General features: G+C 36.7%; 1 protein-coding gene across 9 annotated transcripts in view; it reads right to left on the bottom strand.

The window, feature by feature from the left end:
• The window catches only part of CADPS2 (calcium dependent secretion activator 2), a 321285-nt gene that overhangs the window by 65490 nt on the left and 231990 nt on the right, over positions 1-23805 (bottom strand). For 4 of the 9 annotated variants that reach the window (XM_075491545.1, XM_075491547.1, XM_075491553.1 and 1 more), the window contains 5 exons: positions 18338-18401; positions 16022-16145; positions 13491-13511; positions 1876-1979; positions 275-283 (listed from right to left, as the gene is read on the bottom strand). In XM_075491545.1, coding sequence (XP_075347660.1) covers positions 275-283; positions 1876-1979; positions 13491-13511; positions 16022-16145; positions 18338-18401 — 322 coding nt within the window. The remainder of the gene's footprint in view (positions 1-274; positions 284-1875; positions 1980-13490; positions 13512-16021; positions 16146-18337; positions 18402-23805) is intronic. The other 5 variants (XM_075491549.1, XM_075491551.1, XM_075491554.1 and 2 more) reach the window with 3 other exon arrangements.

Genomic DNA, 23805 nt, shown 5'->3' with positions numbered 1-23805 from the left:
GAAAAATAAAGACTACAGCTAAGATAGTTGTTCAGTCATTATGGATAATATGAAAACAGGCTAAAGGCAATTAGCAATCGGTGACACACATTATAAGAGAACAAAAACACTGACCAGATTAAAGGAAGACTGAAGTTCTTAGATTCTAGAAAGACACACAAATGTGGCAATACAACACCAGAAATCAGCAGAACAATTTATGCTACACATTCAATGCACAGTTCCATGCTATAAATGGTGAAAAATAATGCTTAGTTCATCAGGAATCACATACCTCTCTTCCCTTTGGGAATCCCAGAAATTTGGAAGTGTTATGAATTAAAAAAAAAAACAAAGCTACTATTAAAAATGTGATATACTATTTTAGACATTACTGATCCTTTTCATCAACTGCACTATCAAACACTGAATATTCGCATAACATTATGATGTGAAGTCACCATACTTAATCTTCAGTTTTGAGTAGGAGATGTATAATTTTGTGATCTTGTTCTCAGATATATTTTAATATTGAAATTCTGCATGTTTTATAAATTTCAGTAAAATTGAACATTTATTACATGAATGAAGGGGAAAATAATCTTTACATTCTCTTTATTATTTTCAAGTTGTCTTAGATTAGATTGAAAACTTTTGCTGAATTGATTTTTCTGAAGGCATATGCAATATATTTATCCTTCTGAAAAATACCACATCTCTGACTGCAAATAAGTAGTACGGGAAGTAATCTTTGAACAGAGATGTTTAATCATACATGTATCATTTGATCTGTTTCTTCTGTGTTCTTTCCCACACAAGTCTAATATTCTTATAGTAATGCAGTGCCTCAAAAGACAAAGACAACAATATATACATTTTATTAAGGAATCACTACAGAGTAACACAGTGGCAACAGTAGTGTAGAACAGGACCTCCAGGGAATTAATTTCAAATCATTGAAACAGCTGTTTCTTCAGTATAAGATAAAACATCTATAACAAGTTCACACATGACAGATGTAAGCTAAAAACTAGATTCCATAGTGTGATATAAAACCAGATGTTTTGAATGATCATATTTATAACTATATATACTAAATCATGTTTATCCCTTTGCATATTTTCCTCAAAAATATTTATTGAGTTTTTTGATAACATTTTAAAAACAATATCCTGAACCTTAGAAAACTATATTTATTAATTAAATGTTAATAATATATACAATTGTGTGTACCTGGTCAAGTTTATTTTTGTAATTCCTTGATATAAAAGGTGTTATAATTCTAAATATTCTAAATATTATGGTTTCTGTATCATGAAGTAAAAGACTGGAGAATAAGAAACATGAAATTGTTCTATTTTATTTCTTCTACCTTATAATGCCATTTTAAAAAGTGCAAGTTTAAAAGCACTACTTTTCCAATCAACAGAAAAGCAATGTGCATGTGATTATTATACCCATGATTATTTTTAGGTTAAAATCTATAATCTATACAGCAGCTAAGCAATCTAAGATCTATACAGCATGATGAAAACTAGTATTCAATTATATTTTCTTTCTATTTTGAATGAGAGGTGAAAAGTTGGAAGGAACAACTGTATAAGGCTATGAATGTTTTCCATACCATTTCACCACCTCCAGCACAAAGATGCTTTCTCTATTTTATGCTCTTTAATTTTCATTTCTAAACCTACAGTTCATTCAAGCGAATTCAAGTAGATTTTTATTTCACTTTTCATAAGCTTCAAGTCTCTTATTCCTCTGTAAATGTGAACTGCCTTAAACATATGTCAGAAAGTAAAGCTAAAATGTTTCTTGACAGAATTGCTTCGCATCAGGGGAGGAAAAAATCTAGAAACAAACCATTCTCTATAGCAAATGCAGTTACGGCCTCACCTCTGAATGATGTTCTTCATTTTGCTGCAATACTTCGATACAGAGTTCTGCAAGGTGAAGAACCTCTTCCAGTTTTCTAGCAGGTGTTGCTTGGTTCATGGTCTCTATAGGAGTATAAAATGCAAATCAAAATTGGTTTAGTTAGAAATAAGATTCAACAGTAAGAGAAAACGATGTCAGAAAGGGATGGGAATGGTGCAAAGTTACAATTTCTTGAAGTATAAGCAATTTCACATCTTGAGGACAAGCCTTTAATACAAGTAAATGCAGCCGAATGTCCAGAACACTAGAAAGACAAATTATTTAATCCACAAAAGAATCACTGATCATTATAAACATTATCCAATTTAATATGCGAGAACTAACAGGTGCATCAATGTATTAGATGCTCAACTTGCACCAAGCAAGTTCTAATTCTCTTCAAGGTCAGATGTACAAAGACAGCAGACACTAAAGACCTTTTTTGTTATTGTACCGTCAGTACAATGCTGTTCTTGCTAGATGACTCACTACTGTCATCAGCAAGATTCATGCATTTTGCAGAAGTCAAACATTCCAAATGTTTAATCTAAATAAGACACTACGTTAGGCATATTTAAAAATAAGAAAAGTACAATAATTATTCAAGCAACTAATTCTAATAGCTAATTATTCAAATAACTAATTTTCTACCTGCTGTTCAGCAACAACAGTGTATCTGCATTCTTTTCAGTACCATAGTTAAAAGTAGCACTATAAAATAAAGAAGTTATAACAGGATTGACACAAACCTACTACAACTCCACATAAAAGAAAACAAGGACAAATGGAAAAATTACAAATGACATGAAGATCGCTCATTCTACAGAGGAGACTTCAAAAAGAAAGGAAACAACAAAGGTAAAACAAATGTAACTAAAACTCTCACAAGGCAATTGAACTCAGTTTAGTTTTCAATTAAAAAAACCTCATAGGGCTAGATCCCAGGAAGAGTCATGTGAGACAAGGGAAGAGAGCAACTGGAATTTTTTACAATCATAGTTTAATCAGTGAAAGTAATTTGCCCAACTACTTAATTAGTATCATTAGGAATAACTTCAGTATTAGCTATCTGAGCTTCTTTATCTGCAAAGCTCTTGTTCCTAAGTGTAAACCACGGGATGGAAATGATGCAGTACAATATAATCATATATAAAGCATGGTCACAGTAACCAGGTTTTCAGAAGATTTATGAAGCTAATAACAAAAGGTGAGTGAGGGTCTAAGGAATCCTATTTTCTCATTTTCTGTGCATATTCATGGATCACATGAATAGCAAATCACATGAATACACGTCTTCATATGCAGAAAATGCTGCTGATATTTCTTTTCCACTTTTTGTATTCATCACGGCATAGAACATTAACAGATTAAGTAAAAAACTTATTTAATCTCCTTGGTGTCAGTAAGAATATCAAACTGCATGCACTACATATTTTTAACACTTAACATTTCTGGCAAGTCAAAACAACCTTTCAGACATCTTAAAGGCAGGTGACCTTGTCCAGTTCTTCAAGACTAACACACTGATGCATAGTACCTTGATGAAATATAGCTTTAATGCAATTTTTGAAGAGATATTGGATTAGAACCTCCAGCAAACATCTACTTAAAGGTGACTACAAAACCACATTATCTTCATGCAAAAAACAAAGCAGGCAAATTAGTTACTGAAGCAACCAAAAAGACTTTTCAAATCTTATTAAAATAGACCACATAGGCAGACACATTCAAACAATATGATTTCCAAAACCACAATCTAACTCAAGAAAGAGTTATTGTGTGAACATGGACCAAGCACAAACATACACCAGGACACAAAACTACATTCACAATGTCAAGATCATGGTTATTAATACTGTACTGAATTTGCAAATTTGATACTGTAGAACAATTACCTGAATATAACGACAACTATATTAATGTACTATGTCAAGTGAGATTAGAAAGGATTGGTCCAGCCCCTATTATTGAGGTTATAGTATAAAGACTACTACTGGATTCAGAATTAAACAGTGGTTTCTATGCTTATCCTGGACTGAAACTGCTGTTTCCTCTAGTGGTCAGTGTCCTCCCCTCCCTGAACACACAGCAAATACTATTCATACAGCTGATACATCACTATCAGTATCACCGATATTAATTAGTCTTAGGAAGAAACCAGTGATATTAATACAGGGTATGACTGGCACATCTGATTTCAGCATAAACAACTCATTTTATTACAAATTCAGCCTGATCTTCATAGACCTTACCACTAACCAAGTAAACAAAATAATTGCATGCATAATTGCATTCATTCCTAATGAAACTAAATAAGCTGTAAACTATTAAAAAATCATATCCTACAAGGGCTCCTCTAAATTAGTGCGAAAGTAATCCTAATAATTATATTGAATCTGATGTTGCATTTTTGCACTGGAGTAGGAGTAAGTTCACTTATTCCACACCTGGAACAAGCTCAAGGTAGCCTAAAAATGCCTATTGAATGGACATCATTATCAGTCGGGAGAGCAGGAGAAAGACCATAGATTTACTAGCTAACTGTAAGATTATCTTGAACCATCACTGTGATGAGATCATGACGAAGAGAAACATGGTCTCAGGGAAGTATTAATTCCATTGTGCAAGGCACTGAGGAAATGCAGGTCTGGTCACCTGTGTTGAAGTGATGAATTTTGATCAGAAATTGCATTGAAAGGACAAGAATTCTGAATTTCAGTCAGATATGGCATGGAATGGAGATCTGGCTTTGTTTGTGTGCGTTTGTTTGTTTGTTTGTTTGTTTGAAAGGCATAATAAGCCTAATAAAATGAAGGATGAAAGAGGGGATCAGAAGTGTTCCCACAGTGGGAACACTTGGGAAGGAGAAGACCTACTTATGGTCAGGGATGATGCTGGCATAAAAATGAATCAGCCATGATAAATTATTTAAGCAGAAATTGCAAGGATTTCAGTCACTATGGGACTAATGTTCAGGAATACTTTTTTCAATAGGATTAGTGTGTTTAGGAGGAAAAAGAGGATGAAAACTGTAGATTTCCCTTTGAGGTGAGTATGGTAAGTTTCTGAATGACTTTTCATGGCAGGAATTACTAAAAATGTGGGACAGATTAGGCTCAATGGATTGCAGTTTCAAGTTTTCAGGAAATTCCCCATGCTATTTGCTATTTACTAGTTTACTCCAAAACTATTTACTACTTGCTAAAAACATGCAAATTACTCTTGATGCTTCATACAGCTTTCATACAGCTTTTATATTTTAAAAATAATTATTTCCTTATAAGATTTATTGATAAAAGGTGGCAGATAATTGCACTCACTCTGCATCCTTGGACAAATCTCTGTAATGTTGTCATCTTTTACTTATTCACAGAATAAATCGACACATGCAATTTCATTCGGATGGTATATGCTTCCCTACATTTCACTTAGGCTTCATCTAAAGCTTCCATTTCCATCTGTAAGTTAGCACATTAGCTAGTCTTTTTTCTCTGTAACTAATGACCTTTCTCCTTCCAAAATCTAGCAAATATGTGTTATGGATAACCACCATTTACATAGGTGTATAAACAAGGGGCCACAAAGTAATTTGAGAAAAAAAGAACTAAATATTAACTTTTTTTTACCAAACAAGTAGTATATTTGAAATATGAGTACCAATAAACTGTTACCTGGAAGTTTTAGAACCTCCAAAACACCTGAGCAAAATATTGTGCTTGTCTTTATAAGCTAAAAAAAATTACAGGCATGGAAATCAGTGCTGTCAGTTTTCATTATATTCATGAAGTCTTTCTCCTCACAATTACTAAGGGTTGTTAAGATGTGTTTACACTGCTCAAACTAACAAGTTGCAGCAGGAGTCGAGTCAGTAAATATGCTGCTTGACATCTTTTAGAAAATAAACAGAAAAAGCCATCAATCATCTGTTTTCAGCTTCACATTCTGCCGAAATGAAAAAGCAAGCCAGGCTTTGCAAATAATGGATGCCTTCTCAAGTACGCATTATCAGTGAGTCACACAGGTACCAAGAAAATACTGTTAAATGACCTAAGTTAACTGACTAAAACGCTACTGAAGTGAAAAGGTGACTGCTTCACGGACCGATAGAGCCTAGGGCCAGAAGGGACTGTCAGATCATCCAGTCTGACCTCCTGTGTCACACAGGTCAGAGAACTTCTCCCCGTTCCTCCTTTCTTGAGCCCATCAGTATAGCTAAAACCTAACATCAGTATAGCTAAAACCTAACATCAGTATGGCTAAAACCTAACTTAAGCTTCCTTTCCAGAAGAGAGTTTATTCTTGAAGACAAATGTACAATTCACTTCTTTCTTTTTCTCCCCAGCATGTAAGCTGTTAAACGTGTGTATTTAATTTATCATTGGCATTTGCTGAGCACAGGAATCTGCTGATTAAAGAGATGATTCTCCTCCTCAGGTACGAGTACAGTGCAGCTGGGAGGTCCCTGTCTCTGGCCTGCCAGCCTTGCCCCTGTGGCACAGCATATATCCCTTACTGTTTTTCCCTATCCAGTATTTCATCCTTCCTCCTTGTCTTCAAACAAGCACATCCAGACCAAGACACTCAGGAGAGCCAACCTGTCTCCAGGCCAGAGGACCTCCCACAGCCCAATGGCAGGGATACTGGAAAAAAGGCAAGCAGTCGTGTGACACTTGAGAACGGCTGCTCCCTTGGATCATCACGTCCCTCCACGGCCAAGGACCCTGAGAGAGACCCCAACTTCACAGTCCTGGTGGGCCTACAGGTACCTCCTCATCCAGCCCGCTAGATGGGGCTGGAGACTTCTGCGGTGGTACTGCAGCTTAGGAGATGGTCATTTATGCCAAACTGCAACAGAACATCCAGTTTGCATTTTGATCCTTCATATAAGACAACTGGCATTTCTTTTTAATTTTCATCAGCACTGTTGCACTGGTCGCTGGCAGCACTCACCTGCTGTGCTCTGTAACATCAACGCTACCAGCGTTCAAGCCTGGAGAAAGTGCAAGTTGTCTACAAATGGAGGTGTCTGACCATCAACTAATTCGTTTCTATGCATGTGCCAGAATTAGACCCGCAGGAGGGCAGGTAACGTGATGACTACTGGCTCTCAAACTCCTTCCAGGATGCGCTGCACACGCAGCAGCACACGGCCTGAGCAAGTTTTGGAGTTTCTGAAGGAATATTGCCTGTTTGGATATTGTGCAGGGGGACGTAAATCTTATGTGCTTCTTTCCAAATCCAATTGTAGTGCATGGAGCCTAAACGAGCTACCGTTTATTCTATACCAGCTCTCTTGCCAAGGAATCACACTGATTCACTCCAAATAGGAGCCTGGGAGTGAACTCGTATTGATGCAGAGGGGATGACAGGGAAGCCCTGCAGTAAAACAGGCCATAAATTATCATTTGATGATCAAATTTGATCAATGATCAAATTATCATTATCATTATCAAATTATAATTTGATAATATTAAATACATCATAAGTTGAGCTGTATGGAGCCAACTCTGCTCCAGCAGGGCCCATTAATTTGGACTTCTTGATGTGTGAAACCTGTAAGATTGCTTCTAAACTTGTATCAAAAGCAGTACAAACATCAATAAACTGGAGCTAATATGTTACTAGACCTGAACTGACTCTCCAGAGTTAATCCACAACTGGGATAATCCACCCACAGATAATTTCAATTTGACTTGGTGGATTTTCTTGCAAATTCTCACAGAATTAATTCTGCCTGAAAAAGTAGGCAGTGGACATCTGGAACGACATCCTATATTCTTCTGATTAAAAAAAAATTCTAGCCTTATATAAAGAATGGAATTTAGCTTTAATTATGAAGTTGAAACCAGTCTTTCCGTAATTGCTTTGTAAGAATTCCACACCATTTTAAATTCTAGGGACAAAAAAAATTTAAAAATTAATTACCATTATCACTTATGTACAGAGATATGAGATATGTAGAAAGTTAGAGTTTACTTCTCCTAGTCTATAACCCATCATTTTATAAAGTGGGTCACACTACAATGTTTTCAATTTTTTAAAATTTATCATAGTATTCAATGGAATTACCTTCATGGGACAATCACAGATTTTTTTTTTAAAAAAGGGAATCTTTTGGCTCATGTGAAGCTGGAGAAAAATGAAACAACCAATTTGAAGAGGTAAAAGCAAAATAAAAAAGGCAGAGATAAAAGGGAATCTCAATTTTTAATTACTGATCAATGGCAGCTAATTTATGATTCTTTGTATTCTAGTTTTGGCAACACAGGTAAGGAGGAGGGAAAAGTGATGTTGACAATTGTTAATTTTAAAACAAATTTTGAAGAAATGACTAATTGAGGACATAAAATGAACAAAAACCAGAATAAAATGTAACACATTTGCAAAGGTAGGTCGCACTAGACTTGTGCAGTAGCTTTCTTGATAGAATATTTTATTAGAAAAGAAATTCAGTAGATCTCATCTATTCTGACTTTACTAAAGTGTTTGAAACTGTGCCTCATGGGAAAACTACCAGTTAACCTGAACAAAATGAGGATTAAAAAAGGAACTATATGTTGGATAAAGAAGCCTTTCAAGAGAAAGGCAATGGGTAGAATTGAGAAAGAGCAAAGAAAGGTTTCTTGAGGAATCCTTGAAGACCCATCTTAGGGCTGAGCTTCCTTAATATTTTCACCAATGACTTCAGAATAAATATTAGGAGTGCACTGATGACAATGTTGTAAAACACTGGCAATAGACAGCAGGGTCAAAATGCAGTAACAAGAATTAGATAATTCCAAAGAATGAGAGAGAGAAACAAAATCTAATATTTTAAGAGGGAGGGCAATATATTTTGACACATGAACAGCAATAAACATTTGCTATAAACCGGGAACTCGTCAGCTGGAAATGATCAAAACTCTGAAGACTGGGTTGAATTAACTTTTCACAGAATGGTTGTATGCCACAAGCATGATATAGACATGAAAAGACAAGTGTTCCTTGAGTATATTAGATGAAGCATTTCTGGTATAATAGTACTACTAGTACTGTGTAAGGCATCTCATGGGGATAACAGCACAGTTCTGGCCACTAGTGTTCAAGAAGGCGGAATTCAAAGTTTAATAGAAAAGGCTCCTCAGATGATATAAATGAATAGGATGCTAAAACTCTGAGACAAGGTGATGAAAGCCTAGGTAGTATAAAACAATTGTCTAAAAATGCATCATAGGGTAAGGAGGAATTGGAGATGATGGAATGCTAATGAAGGAGGGACCTATCCCTCCCTTAGGGATACAGGACAAAGTCAGCATGCTAAAAACTAGGAACTAATTTGACTGTAAGGTGATTCCTACACCTATAAAGCAAACAGGACTTGAAATGGCCTTCACGTGGGGGAAGCAGGGGGCAGAAAAGGGGAAGAGCAGTGACAAAGACTGACTCAGCCCAGCTGTTAAGAGAGGATGCGGGCACATTTTCGAAGCAGTTATCAGGACGTGGACCTAACAATCCAGGGGTTCTTTTCCAGACCCCTGCTCCAAAATTGAAATCAGGGATATTTGCCCATATCCTTTTCTTTCTGTTTAGTTGCACAACGGAGACCAAGAAGGTGCTATGCTGCTACGCAACTCATTCGTTTTTGTTCAGTGAAATGAACATGCATGGAGAGCTTTAATAAGTCCTCTACAGGTACAATGACTCTCTCCACTTGCGTTCTCAGTTTCAATAATGTTTGTAGTGTTCTTCTTTTTAAGTCAGATAGATCCTTCTGAGCCTTGAGGGCATTTACATACTACCCTTCCTTCAGAAACTTGTATGTAATGAGTATGTTAACGATCGATGTCCTTTAAAAAACAGCAAACTGTTGAGTTGCTCCTGACCTTCTATTGTATGGAGTTAACAGTTATTCAGCCTTTGGCAGTCTGTCTGATAGAAAGAAATATTGGGATGACAACTGTGATTTGTCTTTGAGCAATTGCACACTACACAGTAACTATATGCTCTGATTTTAATCGAATTTATTCTCATTCCTTTTATTAAAACTGATTGGCAGAAGGAGCCCAATATATTCAGTTACTACCGACTTTTAAAAATAATGAGTTAAAAGATAACTACCTAATAATTCAAATCTTTACAATCTGTCTATTGCTTCAGAAATTAATATCTACGGACAATGACAGATACTGCCCTGTTCGCTTCACAGCCATTTACCACTTTAATCCCTAACCCAGTCCCTTTTTTCCTCCACAGCAAGGTAATGCCTTTGTGCTGAAAAATGTATTTACATCTAAGTTTCTACCACTTCTCTTAGGCAATGACAGCAGCACTGGCAGAGTCCATTACTCCTCAGCCATTCAGATTTCAAATAAATTTAAATGGAAAAAACCATTAATTTCTGAGAAGGAATAAATAAAGTATTTTATTACTCTCTGTGTCTGTTAATGGGTTTGTATAAAATATAAGTAAAAAATACGAACTCTGGATAATAAGGCCATCTTTTTTGAAGGAGAGAAAAAAGGTGAGGGAGGCATGCAAATTTCTATAAGCTGTTCATTGGAAGCCATACAAAACGCATCTGAAGAATGTTATTTGTCTCTGGACTCAGCATCTAGCAGGTCCAGTTGTGTTTAACATTATATATAGGAAGAGTTAACTCAAGTTAAATATCAAATAAGACAGGAAAATATGCCATACACAAAATGATCTAAAAAGTACTTTCAGGTAGCGAAGTCTCAAAGGCAGCATGTGCTGAAATGAAAATGATTTATACTGAAAAAGAGATTTTCACATATTGATGCTGTGATCATCTCAATTATAAACCCTTACTGCAAACTACAAGGGCATTATATGAGAGTTCTTAGACATAGTTCAAAATTATAATAGTAGGTTTACTGCTGTTCTCCCCATAATGGCAATTATACTGACTGAACAGATTAGCTACTCCATGAGAATTTCAGCTGTACATGTCGTAAGCAATGACATGCTGAACCCTGTATAATTGTCATTGCAAATGTAATTTTTATTGAAAAAAGCTGTTCTATATTCATAATAGTACAACGACATGGGAGTGCTAAATAAAATGTCATCCTGACTGAAAACAAATCCTGTTGATGCAAGTGCTGCTTATACCACTGTGTCTGCCATTAAGAAAGTAACCACCGTCTTCTGGGAAAGCATTCAGAGCCTCGTTCAATTGAGACTGTGAAAATGAGAGCACTTGGGGAATAGACCTGGGAACCTGGCAACCACACTGCTGAGAAAGGATTCTCGCAACAAAAAGAATTTGCATGTTCACCTCTGTATTACTTAACAAGGACACTCCTGCAATTCAAGATTCTCTATACAGTATCTAGTGCACAAGTTAAAGGGTAAATAATAGTTATCAAAAAATAGTTTCTCCTTGTTTTCCATGACAATGCAATATATGGTATTAGGGCTAAGCATACTGTACATCAAGTTCACGATGAATCTGTAGGAGTTTAGCTAGAGACACCAACAGGAGCAGGATTCGGCCCTGTTAGCCAGGCTGAAATACAATTTTATGTGGATTCCTTTCAGCTGCTTCATCTTTTGCATCAGAGAAATGGGTTCAACAGGATGCAAAATCCTGGTGGAACACAGTCTATTCACTCCTTTCAATAAAAGTAATTTTTCTGAGTTGTCCGATTAATTTTCAACTGCATTTTTAGTCAGAAGCAGAATTTAATTAAGCTATTAAATTATAAACACAGACGATAAACCTCTAGCTTCACCTAACTCACACAGTGAATTTCCATTTACTTGCTGTATGTCATAGGCTTTCCTCTCATCCATTCTCTAATATAGTTATTTGCCAGGTCACTTAAGGGACAGCTTTACTATCCTATCTTAAGAACATGGCAATAGTTTCTTTCAAGGCGTGCATAAACCTAATGTAAAATGACTGAAATCAAGTACAGTCTTTTTTTTTTTTTCTGTGCTTGTAACTCTACGTCATCTGTGCTTAATGGTCTATATTTCTGACATGAGCCTGAGAAAAAATAAGAACAGCAAGCATGTGGCACAAAGAAGATTTGTACTTGAGGTGATGCACATTATATAAAAGTGTACAGCTGAGGTTTTAGAGCACAAAGGTCAAAGGACACAAACTCTAAAATTAGTTTTCTTGTTTCACAAATTAATTTCGACATTCTTCTAAATTTCTAATTCAAAGAGATATTTCCTTCAATACCTACAGGCATAAAAATATTAAATGGAATGTTTGTGCTATCTAATTTTAGGTATCTTACCTAGCAGGGAAACTTTCTTAGGGTGTATTTGTATTTGATGGCATGAGATGGGTCCTTTCACAGAGAAATTGTAGATGGAGCCTCCAAGTGCTCTGAATCACCTGCTTAACGAACCTCTCCCTGTTGATCAGAGGGGGTCGGGAGATTACCTGATCAATGTGAGCTTGTATCAACTCATTCTAACAGGCTGTCGCATGAATGCCCATACCACCACCACATTGTCTGCTCTCTTTTTAAACAATTCCAAACAGCTCTTCTATTTCCAGGGCATTTAAAGCTTTCACATGAAAACCAGTGGAAGTCTTGGGAACCAATGGAAGTTTTTGAATCTTCTGTTATGAACACTGACTTTAAAAAAAGTATTTTTTATAATTCGCTTGTTTACTGGCTAAAGCAGCTGTTCCTCCAAAAATGGACCATCTTTCTCCCTTCAAGCCCCTCATTGGCAAGGAGCTCCATTTTGAACTACTTTCCTGCAACCTTTAAAGTCATCACCCCAGTCTGTCTTTCCAGATGGAAAATGATTCCATCCTGAGAAAGCTACCAACTCAGTGCCCCTTCCCATAACTGTGGTTTATATTTGTGGAAACCCCACAAAGCATCATGATCAGGCTTCCATTGGGTCTGTGTGTACGTCTTTAAAAAAGGTAAGTCAAAGTATATATATGCACAATCCCTTATACTTCTATGCAGCCAATACTACTCAGCCCCAAATACTACTTCACTATGCTCTTTTTATGATCACTCCGTTAAATATTTGGATATAAGTACTCAAAAAACCTCTCTGCACTATTGGAGAACACACAACATATCAGCTTCATGCAATTAGGAACACAAAGAACTACCATCCTCCCAAAACTCTGCTGTAACTAGAAACATAAATGTATCACTAAATAAAGCCATCTAGGAGAAATGTAAAACCAGCTTTATGAAACTAGTTCTCCTATCAAGATCTTAATCAATAAATCCAGTGGTCCCATTAAAAAATGGATACCATTTTTGCTGATGACTATGAAATTACATTTCTCTAAATACACAAACTGATTTTGAATTTAACAGCCAAACTTTTCTGCATCACTTAGTTACATCTCTTTCGCAGAAACTACAATTGCATCATATTCCAAATGATAAAACTATTTAAATTGCTAATAAATATGCACATCACAGTTAAGTATCAGTGTAAATGAAGAATGCGTGGACTATACTACATCAATATTAATTTTAATGTTCACACCTGTTCTGGTCAATATCTTGGTATTGTTGAAATCAACAAAAATAATAAAACAACAGACACAACACACTACATCTGTACTACATGCAGACATGCACACAAATAGTAATCACCTGAGTCCTTTTCTGCTGTTGCTAAATATAAAACAAAAAAAAAGAGAGAAGAAAAACATCATTACAGAAATGTAACTATTTTAATTTCATTAGAGTAGACTAAATACCAGGTAAGGAGTTAAAATCTTGAGCATAGCAGTGAGAGTCCTGACAGTCAGCTCATCCAAGTGATGGGTTTTGTCAGCTGAGAGACAAATGGTGTATGTGTTTAGGTAGTACATTTTTATTTACTAGTTCTATATAGTCTCTATTTCAAGCTCACTGGCTGAGTCTGCATCCATACTGTGCTTGGGAATTTAGAAACGTGAATAATAGTAAAAGAATATAAGAATGTAAGAATATTATTTTTGTTAGAGCCCTCTCTGCATCTCTACTTTTTAGGTAGTTACTATTGGCCTATAGCTGATGTTATCATGCAGTAGTTGCATTTTGACTGACTGATATGATGTTGTTCACTGAAGAAATATTCAAAGAATAGGACAAAATCCCAAAAATGTATGACAGCTACATTTGAGGACATCAGTAATGTTATAAAGATAATGACTATATGATTTCTGTATGCAATTTGAGGAGTGAGCAATTAATGCAAACACTAACATGAATGACTTTCAAGACAAGAACATAATTTCAGTGCACGGATACAATAATGCTCCCATAAACCTAAAGAAGCAGAATGGAACCTACTGCTGAAAACTATTACATTTATCTTGCTAACAATGTAGGACATTTGTAATGACCAGAGTATAGAAAGAGACCAATACAGGTCTCATTGTTACTGAAAACCAATGTGTTTAATTTTCTGATGTTCTGATGCTGGAGCCCTTCACTTTCAAATAGTACTTACTTTATCCTCAGAAAAGTACTCAACCTATTTCTCGTTGAGGTACTAGACTTCTCTATGCAATTATCTATTGTGCTTTGGGCTTACAATTACATAAGTGTAAAACTACTTACAGAAATCTAGTAGTGGTTCAATCAAAAGATAATAAATCCAAAATGAAATTTGCAAGTCAAAATATGCCATGGGATGGATGGCAGTTTTATGTGCTGTTTCAGCTTACTGCAGTGTTAACAGCGTGCGTATTTTAAAGTGCAAAATTTGCTACTTGCAGTGGAACTGTCACAACTCTCTAGGATATAGTTAAAAATCCTGGGCAAAGGTGTATTTACATCACTGTAAAAAACTTTTCCAATCCAATTTAGTGTCAGTGAGTTTAGGTATCTTTTGCATGCTTTTGTCATCTTTTAAAAATGTTTCTATTTTTATACCCATTATCTCAACAGGTTTGCTAAAAGACTGAAATACTGAACACTAATAGTCCCCTTTATGAATATAGAAAGATAAAAACTAAGGAAAACAGTTATTTTTGCTTTTTTGTTTTCCAGAATAGATTTAATATTCATCCTTCTTTCTTTAACACAACATGATATCATAATTAATTATGATAAATTGGTTACTAAGATGGTTTCATGTTGTTACTCCCATGATATAATACTGGTTGCTATAGTGATGAGATGGGTTTTTTGTTAATCACTTGTGAGATTGGTTAACTCTTGTTTTTCAGAGAATTTGAGCAGAAATGGAAAAAGGAAAAAAGGTGGCTTTATAATATTGCATAAAATGCAATATTATAATATTATAATATGCATAAAAATGGGATTTTTTTAAAGCAGAATTCATCCTTCATGTATTTTCCCGTTAATTGACTCTGCCTCCAAAAGAACAGTTATATAGATGCACACACGCTGTTTTCTACTCCTGAATATATCTGTACAGGTATATCTCAAGCTTTCTGCACTTTATGGAGAAGAACAGATGAGTCTGGACAAGGCATTGGATTATTACGACTTCCTTTTTGTTCTACATGGGGTTTACAAATATTAAAATGACATGTGTATCCTAGCCAATTTTTTTGAGCAAAATCTTAGTTAATTTCATGGTATATGTTCTAGAAATACATAAATTCCAGAAAAAATGCTGTTTACCATCAGATCTAGTATTTTGTCCTGTTAGTTCATTCAGGAAATGAGGATGTAATTAAGGTTTCAATCATCAGATTATTATTATACCTCTGACAACACAATAGCAAAAATAAATAACACTTATCTATCTGTCTGCCTTATACATACATCAGAAAGGCATCTATACCCAGAGTTTTCAAGTTTCCAGGTACTGTTGCTGCTGATAATGAAAGGATTTCCTGTCAGTAGTTTAATTACTAAAAATAGTTAGAGAAATAAAAAATAACCCATAAACAACCTTTTAGATTTATGGAGAACTCAAAAGTAAGAACAAAGGGCAACTTAAATTAAGAAGTCCTAGTCTTCCATTCAAACAGGGTCCCAGGAGGCATATTAAAGCAATGAATAGGAAAAAGCTCCATAGTTCACCAGCTGAGATTTTAATGAGACATTTCCCCTTGCTGTGGTAGGGGTTTGTTCAGGAAAGGAAAAAGGCTGCTCACAGAATATTCAGTTAATAGGCATTGTTGGCTTTTACAGCCACTTTGGCAGTTGATTGCTGTACTAACCTTCTATTTTGGCATATTCTGTAAGTCGAGTGTAATTGATCAAGGCAGCCTTCTCCAGACATTTTCTAACCACTTTCTTCACCTCTTCTGCTGGTATGGGAGTGGCAATATCTTTCATTAAAACCTGTGTCAGAGACAATTATAGCTCTTGGTTACACTCGTTACCCAAAACCCAAGGGAAAAGGATGAAAGTATCCTAAAGTTACTGCAGATCTGATAATGATTAAAGGCAGAAATCAAAAAAGAACTATTTCAGCTGGTGGAACTAGGTATTTGTCTTTGAAGGTTTCTGTTCAACCCTGGTTTGACTGCCTATATGGTATTTCTATACGATACCCCTAGTGTTTGGCATCTTGCAGCATGCCACTCAGTCTTCGTTTGGGTGATGCCAGGACCAGTATAACAAGAGCATTCCGTGGATGGGCTGGATCATAGTGCCCACTAAAGATGTGGATGTGGAAATTTGCTTGGTTCTTGCCTGTGGAACAGCTTCCACCATTGCATAACCATTGACTCTTCAACAGTGTAAAGGCGAAACTGTGACCACCACCATCATAGCTAGCTAATACCGACTTGCTTTTCTTCCTTCATAAAGTTATTCAAATTCAGCATGTCCTTGCTCTGAAAAACAGTCATCTACAGGAGGCAGGGAAAACATTGAACTTCTGATGGAATATTTTATTATGCACAAGTAGAAGAACAGATCATATGAAGCTTTTCAAAACTTGTCAGTTTTTAAAACCTATTCATTTTAAAAATATAGGACTTTGATAAAATGGACCACCTGTTGCAAGTGAGGTACACTGAGAATATACACCTCTTTATATGAATGCAACATTACATACTCTGGATTACTATAAAAAATTGAACAAATACTGTTAATAATTCATTTGCATTTTTACTTTAATTCTATAGTCCATTAACTTTCAACAGGTAGGTGTAAACAAAACTCAATATGTTTTTACCACATTTTAATGTAAATTTTATTATTTATCAGATAACTCACAACCTTTCAAAAATGCTTCTCCAATATATCCCCAGACAAGCTTATAAAACATATCTAAAAATTACTGTTAAAGGGAGGGAGCAAGAAATATGGTCTGAGGAAGGATATGGTAGAAAAGAAACAGGTTCAGCAACAGAGGAGCTATTAGGAAGGTGTTGCAAAGCAGACTTCTTCCATTACTTGCACACACATATGACATATCTACCTTTGTTAACTTGCTTCTTGCTAATTAATAACTTCTGGGTTATCAACAAATGAAAATACAGTATTCAAAAACTTTTATTCTGGAACTAATTTTTTTTCAAAATTTTCAAAGACAGGTAAAATAAAATGTTTCTAACCCATTCTGCATCCACAAGTATAGGCACACACATTTATTCCCAGTCAAGACTGACAACGGTGTTGCTTGAGCACCAGAGAGAGTACCGTTACCACTTGTAACAGCAGGAACAGTGAAAGGAAATGGCTGTTTCATGTAACACAAAGGAATCTACACCGCACTACAGTCACTGAGATTGTAAGTGAAAGAAAACATATATACCCAGACTCTCTATGTGTTTTTGAACATGGCAGAGGTTTTCTAAGACAGAATCTCTATCCATGGAGTGTTCTGCAGTGCAGAACAACTGACGCTCCCTGGGACCAGACCTCTCAGATTTTGGCTAAGCTACACAGACTGGGATTTAAGCTTTTTTTTCAATTCATACCTTCATTGGGCTGCTGCTGCTACAATTCCTCTGGAATCTCTGCTGGAATTTAAAGTTCTCTTTCCTCAGAGATGACTGAGATGCTTTTACCATTATGAGGTCTTCTCCCTTCCAGTCAATACAAGAGGATTTGCTGGGCAGGAGTTTACATTTATAGCTGCCCATGTCAGTTTTGCTGCATATAGCTTTTTCTTCTTAAATTGACTGAGATGATGGATTTATGGAAGATTATTTGGATTATATAGAAGCTTTTAAATGTTACATATCAGTATAGACATCAGCAGCATAGAAGACATAGAAAGCAGAAAAGGGGGGCTGTAGAGTAGACTTTTACTACTTTAGAGGTAATGCTGGGTAATCGTTAAATTATAAAGAAACAGAGAGTCACTACAGTGGCTTGAAGTGAAAGTCCAATAAATAAGTTCTACAGAAAAGAGCTGTTTGCCTGTGTGGAAGACGTTGAGCAAAAAACCTCCCAGTGAACAATTAAAACCAGTAGCAAAATACTTGAGCAGACATGAGTCTGCTTTCAGTAGCCTGAATGCAAAAGAAAAATGCAGGCTTAGTACTCAAGCAGAATTTAAAACATGTTCTCAAACTTACCCTTTCAAGTAATGAAAGTGTGGCTTTTAAAGCTCCTTCAGGACGTCCAAAAGGGAAACAGTATCTTAAAAAGCAAAAAAAAAAGAAAAAGAAAAAAGAGGAAGAGAAAATGATCAGAATTATAATAACTAAGTTCAGAATTTACTTTGAGACGTAAATGTACACAACTTGCATTAAATTATGTTAGCAGAAGACTCCCATACATGAAGTACCAATGAAAGCAGAAGGCCTCTTCAGTAGTCTACCATGGAGCATATACATAGTACAGCAGTATCAGCCCACCAGCAGCTCAGGCCTAAATACAGAAAAAATACAAAAGGCAAAAAGCATCACTTCCACTTTCTCAACTATGAAGGATATTTAATGGTCTCTGATGAGCTTAATTGTCATCTTCCTGGAAAGAGGTACTATTTCTCATGTAGCCATGCCAGCTACTGGAGCTGGGAAGTAGCACTCTGTATATTATATCTTGTTTTAATATTGGATTAAGATAAGGATAAAATGTCCGATATTAACGTTTCTAGAGATGTATGGGAATAAAAATGCCTCCAGATACTCCGTAATTTTTCCTATTATATTATAAATAGCTTGAAAAAGCATTTTATGTTATCTTAAATTTTATCAGCTACAACTTAAACCATACCTACTCTGTCTCGATACTTCTAAAATTATGTAAATTAAAAAGCGATAGCATTCATAGCTTTGTTTTTCATTTTTGTCTACTGAATGATCCAACATATCAGTTCAATGAGACTACAATGCTCAGGCAACTGTAACCTCCCTTAATCCTGTCTATAAAATCTTGCTGGGATATCCCCAATTGGAAAAAGGATTTTTTACTTTGCTGAGATTATGTTTTTCTTATTATTACTCACTGAGAATGGTAGCCTCATATTCTAATGTTTTCCAATAGTAAAATCTTTTCTAATGATAAAAGGATTCAGACCAGTGAATTTTAGATATACATTTTGGTCAGCCAAAATAAAGCCCTGCAAATGAGGTCAAAAAAGGATTTCCTTCAGTGAGAATTTCAGTATTTGTTTTGCCTCATTTTGTGTCTTTCTTACTGTAGTGCTAACAATTTTTGGGTACAGGTTAACAAATTAGCAAAGCAGACTTAATGATGTTTAGGCATTAAGTCATCTTAAAACAGAACACATCTTTAGGTGTTTTGTCTCCTCCTCCCTTTTCAGTATATTTCCACAATCCTTGACTTGTCTTTCCCACTGTTTATTCCTGTCAACCTCTAATGGTAATGTGCTGGGTTTGGCTGGGATAGAGTTAATTTTCTTCACAGTAGCTAGTATGAGGCTATGTTTTGGATTTGTGCTGAAAACAGTGTTGATAACATGGGGATGTTTTAGTTATTGCTGAGCAGTGCCTACACAGAGTCAAGGCCTTTTCTGCCTCTCACCCCACCCCACCAGCGAGCAGGCTGGGGGGGCACAAGAAGTTGGGAGGGGACACGGCTGGGACAGCTGACCCCAGCTGACCAAAGGGCTATTCCATACCATATGGCATCATGCTCAGCATATAAAGCTGGGGGAAGAAGAAGGAAGGGGGGGATGTTCAGAGTGATGGCGTTTGTCTTCCCAAGTCACCGTTACGTGTGATGGAGCCCTGCGTTCCTGGAGATGGCTGAACACCTGCCTGCCCATGGGAAGGAGTGAATGAATTCCTTGTTTTGCTCTGCTTGCATGTGTGGCTTTTGCTTTCCCTATTAGACTGTCTTTATCTCAACCCACGAGTTTTCTCACTTTTACTCTTCCGATTCCCTCCCCCATCCCACCGGTGGGGGGGAGTAAGCAAGCAGCTGTGTGGGGCTTAGTTGCCAGCTGGGTTAAACCACGACAGGTAGTTTTTGAATAAATGTCACTCATTTCTTGATTATACTTAATATTTCAAATCAAAGACTTCCTTCCAGGTATGTTCTGCAATGTAAATAATGTAACAAGCTTCCAAAACCCAACCAGTTTAAGTTTGTGATGCAGACAGAAGTCCCACATTAAAATAGGTGTTACCCAGTGTATTGCAGAGACAATATGGATGAGTACAACATGGGCAGCAAGCTTATGTGTGCAATTGGTGCAAGGAGCTTCTGACAGAGAAGAGTTGTTTTCTTGAGATAAGCAGCTTAAAGAAAAGGAAATGTTCACAGTAGAGGCCTAAAGGGACACTCAGCAGTCCCGCTTCTGTGCTGCTGAGGAGGCAGGGAAGCAGCATCTTGCTGGCAAGGAGAAATTCAATCTCTTGGATAAAACCCCCATGGCTGCTGATTTCACACTGTCCAGCTGTGGAAAGGATGGTCCCACAGCTGAGGGGATCTTTAAGGACAGGGAGACATAGATGGTGACAGTGGTCAGTTCAATTATCAGACATACGGACAATTGGGTCTGTGACATCCCAGAGGACCAAGCAGTAAGCTAGTTGCTGAGTACAAAGGTAGAGGACCTCAGGAGATGTTTATATAAGTTATCTAGGGGAGAATAGAGAAGGAGCAGCACTCATGGTCTACATTAGTACCAGCAACATATGGAAGTGTAGGAGGAACACTCCAGAGATAAAATTCACACAGCCAGGCAAGAGGTTAAAGTCCAAGACCCTCACGGCAGCTTTCTCTGAAATACTGGCTCTTCCACATTTGATGCCTGAGAGGCAGGCAGAGACCTGGAGTCTCAGTGGGTAGGTAAGATGACAGAGAGGAAAGGTTTAAGTACCTTAAGAACTGGGAAATACTTTAGATGACAGCCACCGGCACAGGATGGGCAGACTGCATCTTAATCATAATGGAGCCAGGCTGGCAGCAATGAAAATTAAAATTAAAAAGGCCATAGGGGAATATTAAAACTGGAAGCAGCCGGTTAGCTGACAGGCATGGGAGAGCATCTTTTTCAGATGGGTGTGACTGAGTGACCTAGACGGACATAGCAAATGTCCAGTGCACCTCTGAGAAGGCAGGAAGAGAAATACACTCTTCAGTTAAACTGTCCACAATGACAGCTGACCAGTGCACGCAATGCTAAGCAATGGAGCAAGGGCAAAGCTTAGAAAAGTTCTGACATATTACAGAAAAAAAAAGTGCTCCTTTCAAGGTGATCCTTGAAAGTCTGTACCACTGACCCCCTAATTAGGATGATGAGAGTGATTAGGAAATGTTAAGTGAGATTAGAGGAGCTGCAAACTGATGATAAATAGTAATAGTAAGAGATTTCAACTATACACATGTACACTTGATCAATGTCTCATTAGGATGACAAATAATGATAATATTTTGGGACACAGTTTTGAATTGCTTCCTTGGACAGCTAATTTAGGACCCACGAGAAAAGATGCTATTCCGGATTTGGTCTCAGATGTGAACAGGACATAGTTTGAGATGTGCAGAGCAGGAAAGGTGCTCTGTAGTAGTGATCATAAAACAATAAAATTTAATAATGTAGCAAAAGAGAACAGGCCAAAAAAAATCAGTACATGTACATTCAGTACATGTACATTCAATTTCAAGAATGGGAACTATAAAAAAATCGAAGAACTTGAAAAACAAAAGCCAGAACCTTAAAAGAGCAATCAAAAAAGCAAGAAACCTACAAGCAGCCTGAGGGAAAATTCAAAAAGTAGGAGCCCAAGTCAAATGCATGCCACAATTAGAAAAAAAGTGGTCAAAAAACCAAACAAACTCCCCTCTATGTGACTCCATGAGAAAGATAAAGAGGTTATTGTAGAGAATCTGGCATTTTAGAACAGTAAAACCTATCCGAACAAGGAGGACATGAAAGCGTCTAAAATATTCTAGGGCATGTGTAAACATGCCCGGATACTCTAACTGACAGGAGAAAGAAGAGTGGAAGCAGAAAGCCAGCTTGGGAGATGGTGGGACTGCCCGGTGACAAGGAATACAGGGCACTCAGGGACAGTAAGGCCAAAGCAGAGAAACTCAGTGCATCCTTTGCATCAGTCTTTACTGCTGAATGTATTTTTCAAAATATTCAGCATTTCACAGTTATCACAACAATTCTGATGGATTGAAATAGAGAGTGGTTTTAATACCATGTTTTCTTAAGAAAGCAATCTCACAGCCAAGGTTATTCTGTGTTAATTAATGATGCAGGTGATCTTTTTACATTATTTGAGCCTAGGTTTTCTTTTAAAGTCTAATGCCAATTCTTTATCAGGATGTCCTATACTGTAACTCTATATGCTTTATAAATTCAGATTCCAGGGCACTATTGATTCTTCCTTCTACCGGTATTATGCTAGTATCCTCGTTTAAATCCAGACATTCCACCTATTATTTTCTTTATTTCTAACATTTGCTCAGAGGAAGATATAATAATTGCTCTTCACCTGGCAGAGTACTGTTTGTCTATCTTGATTAAACAGGATTTTAAGGCAAACCTTAGAGTCCTCTGAAGGATGGAGGCATTAATCTTTGAATGACACATTTAATTGCTCTCAGGCAGGAGTTTCTAGCGTTGTTTGAATTCCCTCAAAACCTACCAAGACTGAGGCAGAAAGATCCTATGGTCACTGATATAGCCCAAGCTCATCAACATACTCTAGTGTGTAGGTAAGCAGACGTGATGGGTTTTACCTTTATTTGTTCCAACTCAAATAATTATTTAGACATTATTATACATTTTTAATTAGTCTCATGCACCTGAAGGCTTGAAGGTGAACAAAATTATTCTGAAGATGCCTAGCCTCTCTTCTTGTTCCCCCATCTCCCTCCTCTCTCTGTACATATTCAGAAGGCTTCTGCTGCTTCCATATTTTCTGGGCCACAGTTACTCTCACTGAGCTCACCATTGTGTATGAGTAAAAGTACTTATATTCATTGGAAATTACAGCAATTGCGTTACTACCATAAACTTGACAGGATATGGTCATAAGTGTGCCAATCACAGGCCAGAGGTCTTCTCCCAGCTCCAATACCCCTTCATTTTTTTTTGTAGCAAGCATGAGACGATTGTCACAGAAACAAGTTTTTCTTCTCCCTGCAGATGATGTTCTTTGTCACTGCTCTCCTGCCGCCTTTCCAAGACCTGGGTAGGAAGCACTCTGTCTTATGCTGCTCTCTATTGCTTCTCTGGCAAGAGCTATGTAATCCCATGGAAGACAGGACAGGAAATGTGTCAGGGAAGAATCTTTAAAGGAAATGAAGGAAGGGAGCATCATTTATTCCCAAAAGGAATACCCTCCAAGGAGAATCCTAGCTCTCTTTAGTTTAATACAGAGATGAAGTCCCAAGTGAAAGACTGCTATGTCCTCTATGTTCAAAAAATCCCCAACAACCTACTTATGAACATGACAGATACCAGTGAATACTAGAACTTACCTCATCAAACCAGAGTGGCATCCAACAAATTATAGCCAACCTTGCCAAACAAAAGCAAGCTGTTTCACACCGCACTATTTAAACTGTGAACTGTTTGTCATAAGGTGATACAGAGACAAAAAAATTCTATACA

The sequence above is a fragment of the Mycteria americana genome, chromosome 1 (genome assembly GCF_035582795.1).
Source record: "Mycteria americana isolate JAX WOST 10 ecotype Jacksonville Zoo and Gardens chromosome 1, USCA_MyAme_1.0, whole genome shotgun sequence".
Taxonomy (NCBI): Eukaryota; Metazoa; Chordata; class Aves; order Ciconiiformes; family Ciconiidae; genus Mycteria; species Mycteria americana.
The sequence above is the reverse complement of the archived record's forward strand: the minus strand, read 5'-3'. Positions and strand labels throughout refer to the sequence as shown.